At 43.9% G+C, this 17,905-nt stretch overlaps 1 protein-coding gene across 1 annotated transcript in view; it reads left to right on the top strand.

Moving 5' to 3' along the window:
- Positions 1 to 5,159: 5,159 nt before the first annotated feature.
- LOC135111003 (homeobox protein GBX-2-like) overlaps positions 5,160 to 17,905 on the top strand; it is a 37,849-nt gene continuing 25,103 nt past the window's right edge. The window contains exon 1 of the mRNA XM_064023851.1: positions 5,160 to 5,871. Coding sequence (XP_063879921.1) covers positions 5,418 to 5,871 — 454 coding nt within the window. The 5' untranslated portion in view covers positions 5,160 to 5,417. The remainder of the gene's footprint in view (positions 5,872 to 17,905) is intronic.

Here is a 17,905-nt window from a genome sequence, read left to right as displayed (position 1 = left end):
GATGTTTCTGGGAGTGTGTTTGGGTGTGTTGTGGAGAATGCAGGTGTGTAGCGGGGGAATGTAAGGTTGGGATGATTCGGTGTTAGTGTCGAGGGTAGCAGTTGTGTTGTTGTCATAGCCACGTTCAGGTTTGATAATGCTGATTTCTTTGTCTCTGTTATCTCTCTCTCTCTCTCTCTCTCTCTCTCTCTCTCTCTCTCTCTCTCTCTCTCTCTCTCTCTCTGAGAAATACACACATACACTCAAACACCCTATACTTATACTTACGTTGAGAGACAGATAGATAGATAGATAGATAGAGAGAGAGAGAGAGAGAGAGAGAGAGAGAGAGAGAGAGAGAGAGAGAGAGAGAGAGAGAGAGAGAGAGAGAGAGAGAATATCTGTGCCAGTATAATTCCTGAAGGTGAACAATCGCCAATGCTGAAGTGCCCGCCATGACTGACACGCAAGATTCCACTTCTGTTTACCCAAAGTCTTCCAATTAACGAACCTAAACCTCCAACCCGATAGAGATGAATATTTGAAGAGGTGCTTGATTAGAGAGCGCCCCTGATCACGCATACCTCCGCCTCTCAATGACGCAAGCCACTCCAGGTGCACTCGACCGTAAAATACCTAGTGACGATTCCAGGTAAGGATTGTTTGCACTGCGCCATTCAGGGAGTCATGAAGGAGGCCATGAAGGAGTGAGTGAGTGAGTGAGTGAGTGACCGCCGATCGAGACACTGAGTTGCTAAGTTCATTTCTGTGTTAGCCGGAGTGTATTGAAATCCCTTTAACCCAAGAAAAGCAGTAAAGAATAAAGGAAGGAGTAAAGGAGGTTTAAAAAGAGAGGGAAGAGGAAGAGGGAGAGGAAGTGGAAGAGGAATAGGAATAAGAAAAAAAAAGAAATAAATTATAAAAAGGAGAAATAAGAATAAGAAAAAAAGGAATAACAACAATAACAACAACAACAACAACAACAACAACAACAACAACAACAACAACAACAACAACAACAACAACAACAACAACAACAACAAAGCTATAAATGAATTTACTCTTAAATGACCAACGTTTCATGACTCACTGTTTCATGGACGAGAATACTTGGTGGTAAAGGGATAATGAGCTTAACCCTTTCTCTGCCACATCTTTCCCTAATCACTTTCCACTCTGACACATCTTTTCTTGTTATAAAGCCACATCCAACCATTGTGCTGGGTAAAAATTGCAGAATTTCTTCTTTTTTTAATCCTCATTTCTCTTGTAGGTGCTTATAAAGACTTCATACTTTGGTTTTAGTGCTCAGAATTAGTACGGAATGGTTAATAGGAAGGTAGGATCTATACAGGGGCAGCCACACGTAGACCAATTGGCCTCTTCAAGCTGTAATTATTTTCTTAAGTTCTTATGTTCTACTGTGATGAAAAATTTATGTTATAGCAAAATGGCATGAGGTATTTATTGATGATACAGTAGAAGGGCGGCATCCTGTTGCTATACACCTGCGTGATGAAATGATGCAGTGGCGACCAAGTCTTCAGCGCTGTAAAGGCAAGAGTGAGAAGGAAGAGGACGAGGGAGGAGTCATTATGTGTTGGCATAGACACAATGCACATCTTGAGTCGTCTTCCTTTCCTTTAGAGTTAGTAAGCTGATTGATAAACACGATAGGTAGTAATTTAAAACTGAACCTACCGTCAATTCATAATCTTTCCACTCTTCCAACCTCCAAGAAGGCGCGCTGTGTACGATCCCAGTCTCTGTTCTAGTTTGGATTTACGCATGCGCAGTTGTTGTTTTTGGTCAGCCCTGATGCGCAGGTAATACTGTTACTTGGGGAAATTCCACGCTGGGAAAATCTTAGACTGGCTAGACGAAAATAACTCATTCACTCACTCTCTGGTTAAATGAGTGACCGATTGGCTGACTAAATGAATAACTAACTGTCTCTCTCTAGAAATGTATTGCAGCCCTCATTCCTAGACGTTTCAATGGAGTTAATAGCGATTACGAAATAGCGATTACCAAAGTGAAGATATGCTGCTGTTGTTGATGATAACGTTGATGTTGTTGATGTTAAGTACTTCGTTAATGATGCTGGTGGCGATAATGGTGGTGGTGGTGGTGGTGGTGGTGGTGGTGGTGGTGGTGGTGGTGATGGTGGTGGTGATGATAGCGAGGGTGAAGATGATGATGATGACAGCTGCAGCAATCGGGGTGGTGATGGTGATGGTGGTGATGAAGATGCCAGTGGTGTGTGTGTGTGTGTGTGTGTGTGTGTGTGTGTGTGTGTGTGTGTGTGTGTGTGTGTGTGTGTGTGTGTGCGTGCGTGTAACTGTTGTGTGTATGCGTTTCTCAATCAACACACCGTGACAGTCTTAACTCTTTCACTGCTATGGTCGTCTTTTGGTAACATTTAGAGGAGTATAAAAAATGTAGTTTGTATGGACAAATAAAGCAAAGAGAGTATAAAAGATTAATTTTGTATTGTCTAGGCTAAAGAACCAATTAACGTTTTATAGTACAAAATATAAGTGTCTGAAGAGTTGCAGGGAATTATGGGAAAAGAATGTGTAGCAATAAAAGGGTTAATGACTTCAAAACGACACGACAAAAGAACAAAGCTTCACTATATAAAATCACAAAGCTTCAAAGTATTAAAATAAACTTTTCACTGTCAGAATAAAGCTCCAATCACACCAGCATTTTAAAGCTTCAACACATCATAACAAAACATACGTGACCTATTTATTCCCTCTAGTGAGCTACATCAGCCTACCCTTTTCTTCTAAACAACGACGGGAGCTAATTAATGAATGGACAATAATCAAATAACACACATCACTCATCTCCTCTGAGCTGCCTAGAATCTACCAATTGTCGGGTTTCGTCGGATTTTGTAATATGATTGAGCTGACTGGTGGACGTGAGATTAAGGAAATGAGAGAGCACAGTGGAGGAGATCACAGAAAATGACTTGGCTTCTGAGACCTGCTATCACCAACGCGTACAGTCACGGCCAAAAGTTTGTTCACGTAGTGTATTCTTCCCTTCTAATCTTAGCGGCTTCCCTCAATCACGAGTGCCCTGTTATGCTGGTATATTCACCTTACAAAATCTGACAGCTGATAGATTCTAAGAAGATCGGAGAAAACTTAAGAGCGAAGGAAAGAGTTCAACAGTGGAAATGAGGATGGCAGCTTATACGACTTTTGACTGCGATTGTACCTAGACAGCTGGTGTAAAAACGTTTGTCCCTCGGTAATATAACAGATACAACAAAACAAAAGGCTGACATTGCGTTGTGTTGCCGCGTCAGTTTGTCAGTCAGCGTGTGGGTGACTTAAGCGACCAGCAGCTCACACTCATCAGTTTAGACTCACGCTGAACTAAGACACACTTCCTCATTACTTGCAGAGAAGACAATCTAACACACACATTCATATTTGATTACCTTATACTTACGCTGAATTAAGACAGATTCGTATAGACACAAAAGATAAACCAGCACATATTCATATTCATTCACTTACAGAGTTGCAGGATTCGTATAAAAACACACCTGGCCACAACACCTTCGAGGATACTGAGGTGTGCACAATTTTCCTTCCCCCTGAACCCTTCCCCCTTACAAAGCAGGTAGGATGTGTGTTAGTGTCACCTCCCACCATCACAAGGATACACTACTCGGTTCCTGCACAAGATACCGAAACACTTCATAAGAAACCATGATTTGTAGCAGTCACGGCCCTGTCTCATACGCGTAAGTACATAAAATACATATTATTAGTAAAAACCATGTGTCCTGCCTTGTATCTTACTGGTAGATGAAAGGAAGATACTTAAGTCACACGATGTCTGGGAAAAATCAAGATATCATACCCGGACTTTCGTTATTATTACTATCATCACTATGATTGGAAAATAAGGAACAGAAATCGATCATTCGCAGAAGGTTGAAGGAAAGGCTTAGTAAATGACCGTGTTGACAGCTGTCCTGGCTGATTGGAATTTATGTCAGGGGTTCGATATAACTTGTAGTATTTTCTGAGTAAGTAGAGAGAGGTGCCGTACGATGGATTATCTAACGGCTGTGGAATAGATGAGTATGAACCCCACGTTGCTGCGCCTCTGCCTCAAGCATGACAGGCTGGTTTGCGACAAGGCTATAAAAAGGTATGAAAACAAGATGGTGCAAGAAGTAAAGTGATGAAATCAAAAAGGAAGAAACAAGAGAAAGAGCTACAAATAGGAGGAGGAGGAGGAGGAGGAGGAGAAGGAGGAGGAGGAAGTAAATAATATATTGTTTCCAAGCGCTTAGGAATCACGCCTGCCAAAGAGATAGCCAGCTTAAGGCCTCTACGATTTCTGTGGTCAAAGAAACATGTCCACCTGCCGTGTCATCGATGCATCCCACAGCTAACCCGCTTCCTCAGTGCACGGCAGCCCACCTGATCCCAGCATACCCGCAGAGATACCTGGTGGTGAGGACTTGTGCAGCCTTGGCAACACCTCGTCACCAGCACTTAATTACCATGATGCCAGGAACGTATTTTAAGTCATAACTGGCAGCAAAAAAGGTGTCTGGTTCGCTTCTACTGAACTATGAGTTGGCTTGGCTATTACCTAACGCTGAGAGTCCCAGTGTTCCCCTCCCGAGCAGCGTGTGGCGGGGAGCGGCATGAGAAATGGGAAAGGGAAGGAAAGGGAAGGACTGAGCATCATTCCAACATATTGAACACGCGGCCATACCTTGCTCCTACAATCCCCTTCTGTACAAACAGCCTACAGGGAGCCTCGTCCCCCCCGCTACCCTTCATTTTCAGATACAAATTTCAGTGCCCCATATTGTCGCAGTTCACGGTGCTGGTCAAGATGGCAATCCACGGAGGGTGGGTGCAATCAGGGGGTTGTATTAAAGTAAACATACAATAATGGAGCGTCAATTTCCTGCAGAAACACAATCCTCTTTCATAATTTACCACAAGGCGGTGCTCCCTCCCCTATTTGATGCGGTGTAACGATGAAGGTGGAGCGTCACCGCCACGCCCGCCACTCCTGAGCCACGCAGCATTAACCTCTCGTCCGCCGACCAATGAACGGCGGTGGGCGTGGCGGGCGGGGGCGGGGCTCCACGTCGCGGCGGCTTATGGCGTTCTCGCTACGCCGTTATCAGATCCGTTGCTACTGGCGGGAGACGCAGTCCAGGCGGCGGACGGAATCTCGAAGTCGCCTCGAGGAGTCCCGAGGGAGAGACGTGAGCGGCGCAGAGTCCACGCCAAGCTTGTGGTTTTGAGACACGTTCATGTACTGTAAGTGTTAGAGGCACGCCAGCAATCCGTGTGTATGGGAAGTGCACAGCTTGGCCAGTAATTACCGGTGACACTTGCTCCGTCCCCTCTGTGGGCCGCGGCGCGTCAGTGTGCCCTGGGATGTCCGGCAACACGGCCACCACCCTGCCCACCGGCCAGCGGGGAAAGAGCTTCGCCATGGAGTACTTGCTGGGCGGCGGCGGCGCGGGCGGAGGGAAGGATGTTGGTGGCGGCGGCAGCGGCTCCCTGGCACCTCTGAGACTGAACCTGCCACACCTGTACAACACGTGTCTCCTGCCACACCTGCCCGGCTTGCCGCCCCCCCTGTTGCCATCCCTGCCCTACCCTCCGCTGCATCACTACCCTCTGCCCTCCGCCCTCGCCGCGGGCCTCCAGGGCACGCTGCACCCACCCCTGCTCGGCCTGTCGCCCCCGGGACTCGGGATGCGCCACCTCGGGGACTTGGGAGTGACTCGCAGGGACGTGCTGGGGCTGGACGGCCCTCAGAGTCCAGGCTCAGTCGGCGACCACACCAACACCTCCGACTCGGACCACCACGATCACGAAAAGTCAGGTAAAGTCACGCCAGCATTATTCAGCATGGCTGTCTATGTAGAGGCGACGCGGCCCCCTCACTCTGCTCCACCCCAGCTAAAGGTGTACAATGGCGCGCAGGTCAGTCCACCATAACACATGCACGGGTGTCACAAACATAGACACACACCTGTCAGGCTGCTCAGGGCGACCATTCACTCAGTGCTGCATCTCAGTATAATTACTTATCCTTAAGGGAGATACCATTAACTTCCAGCGATAAAAAAAAAAGAAGAGGATATACATATTTCTTTCAGTACCATCCCCGCCCTAGACTTAGCTCAGTTTGAAGCAAAGACTGACCCAAAACTTCTTTCATGCCGCTAGCATCTTCCTCGCTCCACTTTGTTTTAGTTATTAATCCATTCTCTTACTTCTTATTAAGTCTAGTACATATCTCACAGGCCTCACTAGTAGCGTTTTCCACCTGTCGTCACCTCTTGCTACTTCAGCCCCAAAGACGTATCCGCATGACACACCAACACTTAGATCACTAAGTCGATTTTGTATTTTTTTCTGTTCTTGAGTACATGTTCAACACTTGACGTTAGGACTTAAGATAATCTGGTCATCAATTACCATGCATTATGTTAACCTGTAGTTGTACACTTCTGCAAAGACGAGGTGGTTCTGGTGCTTCAGCTTTCTTTTGTGTTTAAGTGTGTTTTTATGCCACGATAAAAACTGGTTCTTTCACTGTATTAAACAAAAAATAATTTCTAATCAACTAACGTAAATCAGCCGAACTTCACCAATGCGACAAAGAAAGAGAACACGAGGGGAAGGAAAACAGCAGGGGGAAGGGGATTAGGGCCTCGCTCACACTTGTTTCCTCAACTAGAAAACTTGCACGACCGTCACACTGCTTGGGAACAGTCCCCTGGTGACGGTGTCTCCCTCACAACACACTCAGGAAGTCTCGCTCGGCTCAGATTACTCGTAAGTGCCTCGCCACCCTCCGTGCTCAGGAGTCAGGCTAGGATGTGATGTGTTTGACCTCTCCCAAAGGGTCACCGTGCACTGTCCCTGACATCACCTGTACAGTAGATTTTTCATTCACACTCACCTTGTCCGGTCATACCTCGCGTACAAGTTTATTATTCACGCGGCTATGCAGTGCTTACGGATTAACGTCGTTTTATGCTTCTGTCATTATGCTGCGCTAGAAATAATGAGCTGTCGTGCACAATCCCGGGCACACACACTCACACGCCAGGCGGTGCACTGTTTCCGGTTATTCTCTGCTCATGATAAGCAGGAATACAGGACCCCAGCAGACCCCGCCATCCTCATTATACAACAGTCATACTATTCTCGTTTTTGTTCTCACGTGAACACAGGTATTTTCACTCTCTTATCTCTATTACAAATAAACTCTGAAACTATGCACCCGATTCTGGCTTTTCTACCTTCCTATGACTTGAACTACACTGTAAGGATATCAGAACACCTCCAGGACCCAACCAGCTTCCCTCGGCCAGCCTTGCAAGGGAGGGCCCATAGCAAACTTGCCTCCGTTTCTCGCCACACGCCCTCAGGCCTCGCAGTGATGGTAACTTGCCCCGCCCCTCAGGCTGACACATGCAGTGGTTGGTGTACGAGATAAGGCAAACAACATTAATCGTGGCGACAATGGAGGAGTTTAGCCGTTTCGCGACCCGGCGGCGGGCGTGCGGCGCGCCCACAAAACAGATAAACGAGAAGGGATAATCTCACTGGGCCTGAAAAGAACAGCTCCCTCCCTCCTCCTCGCCCCGCGTCCCGCCAACACTCCCTCGGGGCACCACGGCTTTATCACTCAGTGTCACACAATTTTCATCTTAATGAAAGTAACGAGACACGCAAATGGTAACATACAAAACTACATCATATTTACGTCAAGGCCACAAGGGTGAAAATGTCTTTGATATGTACATATGTCTACCTACTGAGTAAATTATTGTTTGTATGTACGTTCGTGAGAGTATCAGTCTATCTACACCTGTTCATCTACCTATCTACTGTCTTAACTTCTGTGAAAGATATGGTTAATTCAATGATTCAGATTTTTGTTCATGTATTATTCTGCAATTTGAAAAAAATGAACTACAAAAGTCTTATAAGACAAAGAAACTTGTATTTATGAAAATTATAAACACTAAATTAACCTTAACTTAAATGAAATATACATGAGAGAAAATTTAATTATATATCCTTTGTATGTGTGTGTGTGTGTGTGTGTGTGTGTGTGTGTGTGTGTGTGTGCGCGTATGTGCATAGTACTGCCAAGTAACGCTCAGTCTCGAGGTGCTATTTAGCCGTTCAGCAACACTTTTGTTCTGGCGAAAAGAACACACGTAACACACACAGGTATAATCACGACGAGTCTTGAATTGAACGCCTGTGAATTAATGAAATTTTACAGAACTGTCTTGCGGATTAATTTTATTTTTAATGTTGAATGTACACTTAGATACACTGAATCAAGCAATCTCTCTCTCTCTCTCTCTCTCTCTCTCTCTCTCTCTCTCTCTCTCTCTCTCTCTCTCTCTCTCTCTCTCTCTCTCTCTCATAATCACCCAAGACGTTGTAGGTTCCTCAATATTTTTGTCCTTGGAATAGCAGAGCAAAGAAAGAGACTTAATGCAGAGTTTATCAATACTAGGGAATAAAAAATGTTGCTTATTGATTTCATCCGATTACAGGACAAGAAAATCTGATTATTGTGTGGGTCTCAAGTAGAGTGGTGGTCAGAAGTGGAGTAACCTTCTGCTCTTAGTTCTACTGTATTTCGTATTGTTCCTTAGACTGCCACTTAGTACACCTTTCCCTAATCACCAATCACTCTAAGACATCCTTACTTGTTCTACAACCACATCGAATATTTGAACTGGGAAGAAATTGCAAAATGTACTCTTTTGCATCACTAACTTTCTTGTAGATGCTTATAAAAACGTCACGCATTGCTTCTGGTGCTGCTAATTGTTTCGTGTCGCAGTGAAAGAGTTAAGTCCTACAACATGCTGACAGTCTCCTTACAAAACATGACAGTTGGCAGACTACTCGTGAGCAATTTAGAGGACTTAAGATTGAGGGAACACACCAAACACAGTGGAAGTGAGTGGTGTATGTTACTCGGCTAATGACCGTGACTACCATGCTGACAACTGATTACGAGACACTAAGCTTGTTTCAGTCACATTTATATTAGGTCTGTAATCTGATACTCGGACGAAAAGGACATAATGAAGCATATTAGGGATGTAAGAGTTGCCAAGGAAGTCAACTAGACGTGGAAGAGATAAGAAAATTGAAAAAATGGGATGGCCAAGACACAAGGGTATGTTAATTTGCGTGGTAACAAATATATGGGTGACTGATAAGGTTGCAATGACGAGGGTGGAAAAAAATACAAATAAACATACAGTGACGGCGTACGTACGTTACACTGCTGGCAAAGAGACAAAGCTAGAGAGGCGAGACTGAGGAGGATGCTAAAGATGGACCCACCAGGCAGGAGTAAGAGAGGAAGATCAAAGAGAAGGTTTATGGATGCATTTAGGAGAAGACGGACTGGTGGTGGGTGTGGCGAAGGAAAACGGAGTAAGGTGGAGACAGGGAAGCAGGTGAAAGAAAATAAAGATGAGATGAACCTGTGTGATAGGACGTTGATTGATTCGGTGTACCTAAGTGTACATTCAACATTAAAAATAAAATTAATCCGCAAGACAGCTTTGTAAAATTTTATTAATTCACAGGCGTTCAGTTCAAAACTCGTCGTGATTATACCTGTGTGTTACGTGTGACAGGGGCATGAAAAACGCAACCGAGAGCAAAAACTGAAATGATAGCCAATAGATGCAAGGCTGTAATGTAATGATTATAGTGACCAATTAGATGGTTGGTTGTTATTAGCAAATTGTAGTAGTAGTAGTAGTAGTAGTAGTAGTAGTAGTAGTAGTAGTAGTAGTAGTAGTAGTAGTTGTTGTTGTTGTTGTTGTTGTTGTTGTTGTTGTTGTTGTTGTTGTTGTTGCTGTTGTTGTTGTTGTTGTTGTTGTTGTTGTTGTTGTTGCTGCTGCTGCTGCTGCTGCTGCTGCTGCTGCTGCTACTGCTGCTATTATATTATTATTATTATTATTATTATTATTATTATTATTATTATTATTATTATTATTATTATTATTATTATTTTTATTATTATTATTCATGACTGTCATCGCCTTTAAGTAATAGTGTTATCTCCACAACTGTTATTGTTGTCGGAATCATATAATTCTGGTTATGATATTTACCAATATTTTCGATACAAATATTGTCATTACTATAGTTTCCATTGTTTATCACATTTCTTACAAACATTATCATTATTACCGTAACTTTTATTACATATTCTATTATTAACACCAATGACATCATTAACATCATCATCACTATCATTACTAGGACCTAACAATATTTTATCTATTTTATCACTCTTACGATCTACTCTTATAATAATAATAATAATAATAATAATAATAATAATAATAATAATTATTATTATTATTATTATTATTATTATTATTATTATTATTATTATTATTACTATTATTATAATCATTATCATTATTATTATTATTATTATTATTATTATTATTATTATTATTATTATTATTATTACCAACATCATCATCATCATTATCATCATCATCATCATCATCATCATCATCATCATCATCATTTTATCATCAGCGTCACTTTTATCATCACCATTATCATTAACACCATCATTATCACTAATCATCCCATCACTATTACTAGCATCACTTTTATCGCCACCATTACTGTTTTATTATTAACATCATTATCATCAAAGTTACCGTTAGTATCATTATTATTACCAATATCACTAAGAGAATCTTCATAACTATAGTCATTACCATCACCATTATTATCGGTGTTGTTTTTCCTCACACCATTTCGGAGTCAATCAGGACACGCGGAGCCACACACCTCCACGCCGCACCTCCACTACATTCAAAAGGCTCTAGTTGAAATTACACGGATTTTTAAGGATGTTTTTACGGTTCTAGTGATAAATTAACATGACTTCTACATTATTAACAGTAGAAACACACTTGAAAAATCGATTAAATGCCTCTGTGGTCTTTGAAAATAGTGGTGAGACAGCAAAGCGTTTCAAAACACGGGCCTAAATAGTTCACGGAAACTCCACATCACACAACACCAGAGAGGAAAGGAGAGATACTCGTAACTCGCAAGTCAAACAAGCGGAGGAACTTTACACTCAAGCACACCTGTCTTTGCCGCCTTCAAAGTGGGAGGCATTACACAGCGGCGCACCGAGTGAGCATTGTGTTAACTTGGCAGTGGATATGTTCACCTGTGAATAATGAACCACCTGCTTATTTATTCGGATATTTTGGTGGTGATTTTTTTTTCTCTCTCTTGATTTACGATGGAGTGAAAATAATGAAACGTAGTCCACGCTCCCAAGACCTGTCGCTATGATTAATTCCTTCACTGTGATATGTAACAATGCACAACACTAAAACCCCAGCGCACAATCTCCATACACACTTGCAAGAAAGAAGACACATTAGAAGAGTGGTTTTCTCGATGCCTAATCAGTGAATATTCGCTTTCTCATGCACAAAAAGAGCCAGACTAAGGGTAAAAATAAATTCAAGAAAGAAAATAACCACTAATTGTCTTCCCCCACAAAAAAAAAAAAAAATTAAAGCTAGAAACAATTCACGTGTGGAGGCGCCTTGAAGTTCCTCTCTTGCCAGTGTAATGTTTATAGTTGGCTACAGAGGAAACAGAAATGCCTCAGTGTGCTTTGTAATTAAAGAACCATGAACTAAACAGCAATGGAAGTTGTAGGTTTCTCTCAGTCCCATCCCAAGTGATAAGTGATATGAAAGTTGAGTAAAGTAAGACAAGAGATGCCAGATTTGTATGTATGTTTCCTGGCAATGGAAACAAGCTGAGGCCATCTTCTTCCTGATGCTGTTTGATGTCCCACGCGTAACGATTTTTCTATTTATCATTATTCTTAACCTCTACTTTCTTTTCTTTTCATAGTTGTAATGTCACTAAATAATCCTGAATAAAAAAAATGGGCAAGTATTATCGCATGCCCAACTTCTTTCATCATTCTTAATTTCACTATTTTCTTTCTTGTAGTTCTAATGTTACTAAATATTCGTAAATCAAAATTATAGTGAAGTACGAGTGTATGTTATCCAAACTGGTGATGGTGTTCATAAAGAGAAGTACACTCAAATTCTACCAGACAAATGTATACGGCATGGGAAAGAGGAATTACCCTGACGGAGTCGCCCTGCCCAGTGGCCACCAGGGTGAGCAGTGCACTGGAGGAGGCACGCCATTCCTGGAGTATAAAATAAGGCCGGTCTGTTTCTCCATTTCTGTGTCAAGCAGACAAGAGTTGGGCATGAGGCTGAGGGATACTGCGGTGCCTCCTACAATTCGTGTGACTGACGGAAGGAAGATGTGTATCCCCATCCGTGAAGTCACAGTGATTTCCCCCCCCCCCTCCTTTTAGAACGATATATCGAACGGAGAAAAAAAAAAAAAACGTGGATGGCAGAAGGTTCCACAGCCTCCTGCGGCCATTGCCTCACACCAGCTTGTCGATCACCAACCCGCAAATCAACACATGGATCGGTGCCTCCCGCATCGAGCGTCGTGGCTCTCCTGGCACATGCACGTACGGCAGCGCAGCGCCGAGTCGCTACCGCACATCCCTGGCGGCGGCCAAGTGGGTAACGCTAGCGAAGCAGTTAAATTAAAAATAAGACTTCTGCTTAAATAACACTTAACATATTTACGTTAGTTTGCATAAAGAGACGTGTGGTAGCCACAGTTTATGAAATATTACGAATTTTAAGCCTGTCATTTAACTCTTAAGATAAATGACAGGCTTCACATCGTTAAGAAACACGCGTCTGACTTACAAAAGCACCAGACACGACAATCCTTTTCCCTGTTTTGGGTAAAGCCTCTGGTCTAAGCCTAAAAGTCGCCCAAAAGGCAACTTTAATGTCCCTCGCCGTGTTGACGTGGACCTCAGCCTCAGCGTCAGCCCACCACTGCTCTCCCTCACCAGCGCCAAGATATTCAGGAAACGACAGAAAATACTCACAGAGTAATCTTTCTAGTCATACAGCTCTGATGCCGTTGGAAAAAAATATAATAATAATGATAATAATAATAATAATAATAATAATAATAATAATAATAATAATAATAATAATAATAATAATAACAATAATAATATAAGTTTTACCATCATACGTACTCGACGATGTGTACCGGAAAAAAATAGGCAAGCAATATCACAGGCAAGGCAACACACTCGCGCTTGCACAAACACACACACACACACACACACACACACACACACACACACACACACGGTACCGTCAGCAGAAAAGCAAGTCACCGCTTCGTCAAAACACTCCCGGTCATTAGCTCATTTAACGTGCAAATCTGTTTGGCAGGGCGGCGCTGCAGGTCCCGAGCCACATGGCCGCGGCGCCTTTACACCCGCAGCCAGGCAGACGGGGCGGGGCGGGAGGGTGTCCTGCGCCCTGCGTCACCTACATAGCCCCGCTACACTGCCTCACGCTGAGTCATGTCTTTTTTTTCCCGCTCAAGGTTGGGAACGAGGCCGGTCGTGGTTTGCATACAAGCAGCGGCTTTCTTGTCTCGGCGCATCACAGGGTCGAGTAGAGAAGAGACCAGGGAGAAACGGAAGCCTCTAAAGTAAAATGAGAAGAAGCAAGATGAAGTGCGTTAAGGAGATGCATGTGGGAGGCCATAGGATGCTGAGTGAGGCTGTATAGGGGCGTGAAGGGGTGCCTGTAGGGTGTGTCAGGTTACAGATGCTCAGGAACCGAAGGGCTGGTGTGAAGGACGGTTGGGTGCGCGTCAAAAGCGATGGTGATGGAAGTTAAGGCGCCGGAGGAGGAGAAGGAGAAGGAAATGAATGGTGGGGACTGAGGGCGTGGCGGGCAGGGGTGCAGTGGTGCTGCGTCAGGGTGAGGGCGAGGGATCGGGTGCAGCAAGGGCGGTGCTGGCTGGAGTAATGCTTGTGATATCGCGAGGAAAACGAGGGAGCTAAACAAACAAATACTTACTCCCACTCGCTCCTCCACGCCCTCACTCATTCATTCCTGCTTAGATACACACACACACACACACACACACACACACACACACACACACACACACATACACACACTTATCAACCACACTAAGCCTCAAAACATCTTCCCCGCGGCTCACTACGGAAGCCCGAGTGGAATGGTTTAGCCGCGTATCGAGACACGGCGTAGTAATAATCAAGAATGGTGAACATGTACAGTGGATGGACGAAGAAAATAAATAAATGAATAAATAAATAAATGATGATGATGATGATGATGATGATGATGATAATAATAATAATAATAATAATAATAATAATAATAATAATAATAATAATAAATTTAATTCATTATTTCTCTCTCTCTCTCTCTCTCTCTCTCTCTCTCTCTCTCTCTCTCTCTCTCTCTCTCTCTCTCTCTCTCTCTCTCTCTCTCTCTCTCTCTCTCTCTCTCTCTGTTCATCTTACTAACAAAAATTAAGTCACCTGGAATGTTAATATTTATGCTGCACCACGACCCGTCAGACTCTTACGTTTTGCAGCAACTGAGACTGAATAATGTGAATAAAAAAACGCACATTCATAGGCACAGAAATTACATAGGAAGTCTTCTGCAATGGATGGTAATAAATAGACAAAAGTAAGAGGGAAGATTGGAGGAGAATTCTGTCCTGGAAGGGAATAAGAGAGGCTGGTAATGATGGTGAGTCATATGGAATTGTCTTTAACCCTTTGACTGCTATTTGGTATGTTTTTCCTTAATTACTAATCACTCTGAAACATCGTTACTAGTTCTACAGCCATCCCCAATCTTTAAATTGGGTAGAAATGGCAAAACCTATTCTTTTTTAATCCCCTTCTCTCTTGTAAATGCTTATAAAGATTTCATGCATTGCTTCTTGTGATGTTATTTGTTTCGCATGCCAATGAAAGGGCTAACTCTTCTACTGGCAAACTTTTTTTTTTTTTTCATAGTCACCCAAAACGTTTAAAATGTTTATATTATTATTACTCGTTCCAGCTCATAAATAGTTTTGTATCCAAGGAAAGACAAAGACCAACTAATTCCCTGATATTTTTTCTTCTTCTATGTCCATGCAAAAAATGTTCGGTATAGTGAGTTTTCTGAATGCCAACGACGACCGACCACAGCACTAAAAAGTTTTGAAATACAAACACGAAACTACATTATTTCAAATCCATGACAGCCAAGTGTGTGGCGCCAAGTGTCGTGTGTCCTGTGTGTCATATATGTGTGTGTGTCATTCTTGTCATTTATGCCTTAAATCACACATCATTCGCATCTACATGGCATAGACTTCCTCGACCAGGAAATACTGCGAGAACCTGTCTTACGTAGGTCCGCATCTCTAAACGGCACATATTTATTTATCCATGTATATGTTATCCAGTTAATGATCGCACGGAAGACCTGCATCATGGTTCTACTAGCACATTCATGGTCCCTACAGTAGTTAGACAGAAAACGTCATGTCCCGTATACTGAAACGCTGTGTGCTCCCATAAGGACTGTTTTCAAAGGCCACAAAGATGACTCGTCGGATTTCCAAAGGTGGTTTTTCTATTCATGGTGCAGAACCCTTGTCAAACTGCCACTAGAATCGTACAAACGCTCTTGAAAACCCAATAACATCCACGAGGGCCTGTTGTTAAAAGCAGGCGAGATAAGAACCCGGAACTTTGAGGAACACGAGCTTATAATCTGATTTTACTGACTTAGTTTCTGGCGCCGCAAGATCACGAGCTTATGATAAACAGTAACCGAAACGAGGCACCCGAAGAGAGGTAGACAGTGTGCGGCGAACAGTGACGAACAACGACATCTATGAATAAAATCCCAAAGCTGAGGACAAAAAAAAAAAAAAGACAAAGCATGACAAGGAAGAATAACAACAAACAAGCCATTTGTAGAACTTCACGAAATTGACATCATAAAGAGTCAGCACCTTAGCTCATGCAGAACATTCTAATTCGTCCACCACCAACTGTCTGTTTTCAACCATCACCTGAGTGCACAGATAAACAAGCGGACATTTCACTGACTACTACAGGAAAAACAGACTTAATGAGATGCTATCGAATTCGGGTTAAATTTAATGCTTCATCTTTCAGGTAACCATTCGTCCAACAGTAAAGTGCGTACAGTCACGGCCAGAAGTCAAGTAACCTGCTCCAATCACTCCTGTAATTTTGTGCTTTCCCTATGAAGTCCTCTTATTTGCTGACAATGTCCTTATAAGACCTAAAGATGCATAGATTCTTAGCAGATCCGAGGACTTTGGATCGAGGACAAGCTCTAAACCAAGCGTGAGTGCACTACTACTCGACTTCTGGCCATAACTGTACTAAGACTGCAATTATCAACACTGAGACGTGGCTAGGTGTACTTAAGAAAACTGTTCACCTAGTAGAATATTAAACGTATTCCTAAGAAGACAGTCCATTACTTGAACACGAGAGGTATGTAGCGTGACACTCCATGCTAGTGATCAGTCTTAACACCTTTCCAATTTCTCTTTTGCGTGCAAGTCGCGATGCAAATAAAACAAACAACGCGATGAGGAGGTGCACGTGTGAGTGGTTACCAGGAAGCGATGTCTGGGTGAAAAAAGCGAGAAACCTATACGTGAGGAAGACGAGGAGGAGCGTGCGTGTAAGCTGTGGGGGAAGGAAGGAAGGAAGGCGAAAATGGAAGGGAAGGGAAGGGAGCAATGGAAGTAAAAGCCATCAGGAAGGTTTAAGATGAAAAGGGAAAGTGAGAATAATAGAGAAAGAGAGACAGAAAGGCAGGGAGGAGGAGGGACGGAGGGCAGGCAGGGAGGAAGGGAGAGGGAGGAGGGCGTGGTCGGTGTCAACATTAACATTCAGCAGGAGCGTTTGTTCACAGCTGATAGTCAGTGAGGCGTGAAGGTGCCACCCCTCCAGGATCCCCGGCTCAGCGCTATCCCTTATCTGGGCCGGGAGGCGAGGGGCGGCGGGGAGGGGCAGCTGCAGGGCCGATGGGGAGGGCGGGGGCCGAGGGTAGTAGGAGGCGAGGGAAAAATGCGAAGGGGAGAGACGAGGCGGAGTTACGAAGGAGGGGTGAGGGAGGATAGTAAGGGATTGGTGTCGACGCGTGCCTGTTTCGTGTGATACAAGCTGCTGCTGCTGCTGCTGCTCACTGGACGAGACTAAGGTGTCTCTGTGTGTGTGTGTGTGTGTTTGTGTGTGTGTGTGTGTTTACTCAGTCGCAGTATACGGTATGAGTCAGGCTTGTATTCCTGTCTCCATGTGTGTGTGTGTGTGTGTGTGTGTGTGTGTGTGTGTGTGTGTGTGTGTGTGTGTGTGTGTCCACGAGGAGTCATGTTCGGCGGTCTTTACGGGCGGGTGGTGTTCCGGGAAGGCCGCACACAACCCTCACCTCGTCACTCGCCTCCAGTAATGACGACGGACATGACAGCGCCGCTCCTGGTCAGTCTCCCGCCGCCCTCACACCCCGTCATTACTACTTACCAACAGGCCATCGCCCGCCCGCCCCACCTCCCTCTCAGCCCACCCCAGCCCAACCCAGCCCCGCCCCCTCCACCGCTACGCCTCCAGTGCTCCCTAGCTGGAAGATTAAGTCTATTTTGGCTTTATTTGTCCAGAACCTCATTTGCAATAACGAGAGAGGAAAGTGAATGTGTTTTACCACCGGAAGAATGAGGTCAGCTGGGGGTTACGAGAGAGAGAGAGAGAGAGAGAGAGAGAGAGAGAGAGAGAGAGAGAGAGAGAGAGAGCGACGGGCAAGCAGACAGAAGGCCTCACTTCTTCCAATTAAAGTCCAATTAAGTCCTGTGAACCAAGATAAAACTCACAA

This window comes from Scylla paramamosain, chromosome 21 (genome assembly GCF_035594125.1).
Source record: "Scylla paramamosain isolate STU-SP2022 chromosome 21, ASM3559412v1, whole genome shotgun sequence".
NCBI lineage: Eukaryota > Metazoa > Arthropoda > Malacostraca > Decapoda > Portunidae > Scylla > Scylla paramamosain.
Note: the sequence above shows the minus strand (reverse complement) of the source record. Positions and strands in the feature narration are given on the sequence as shown.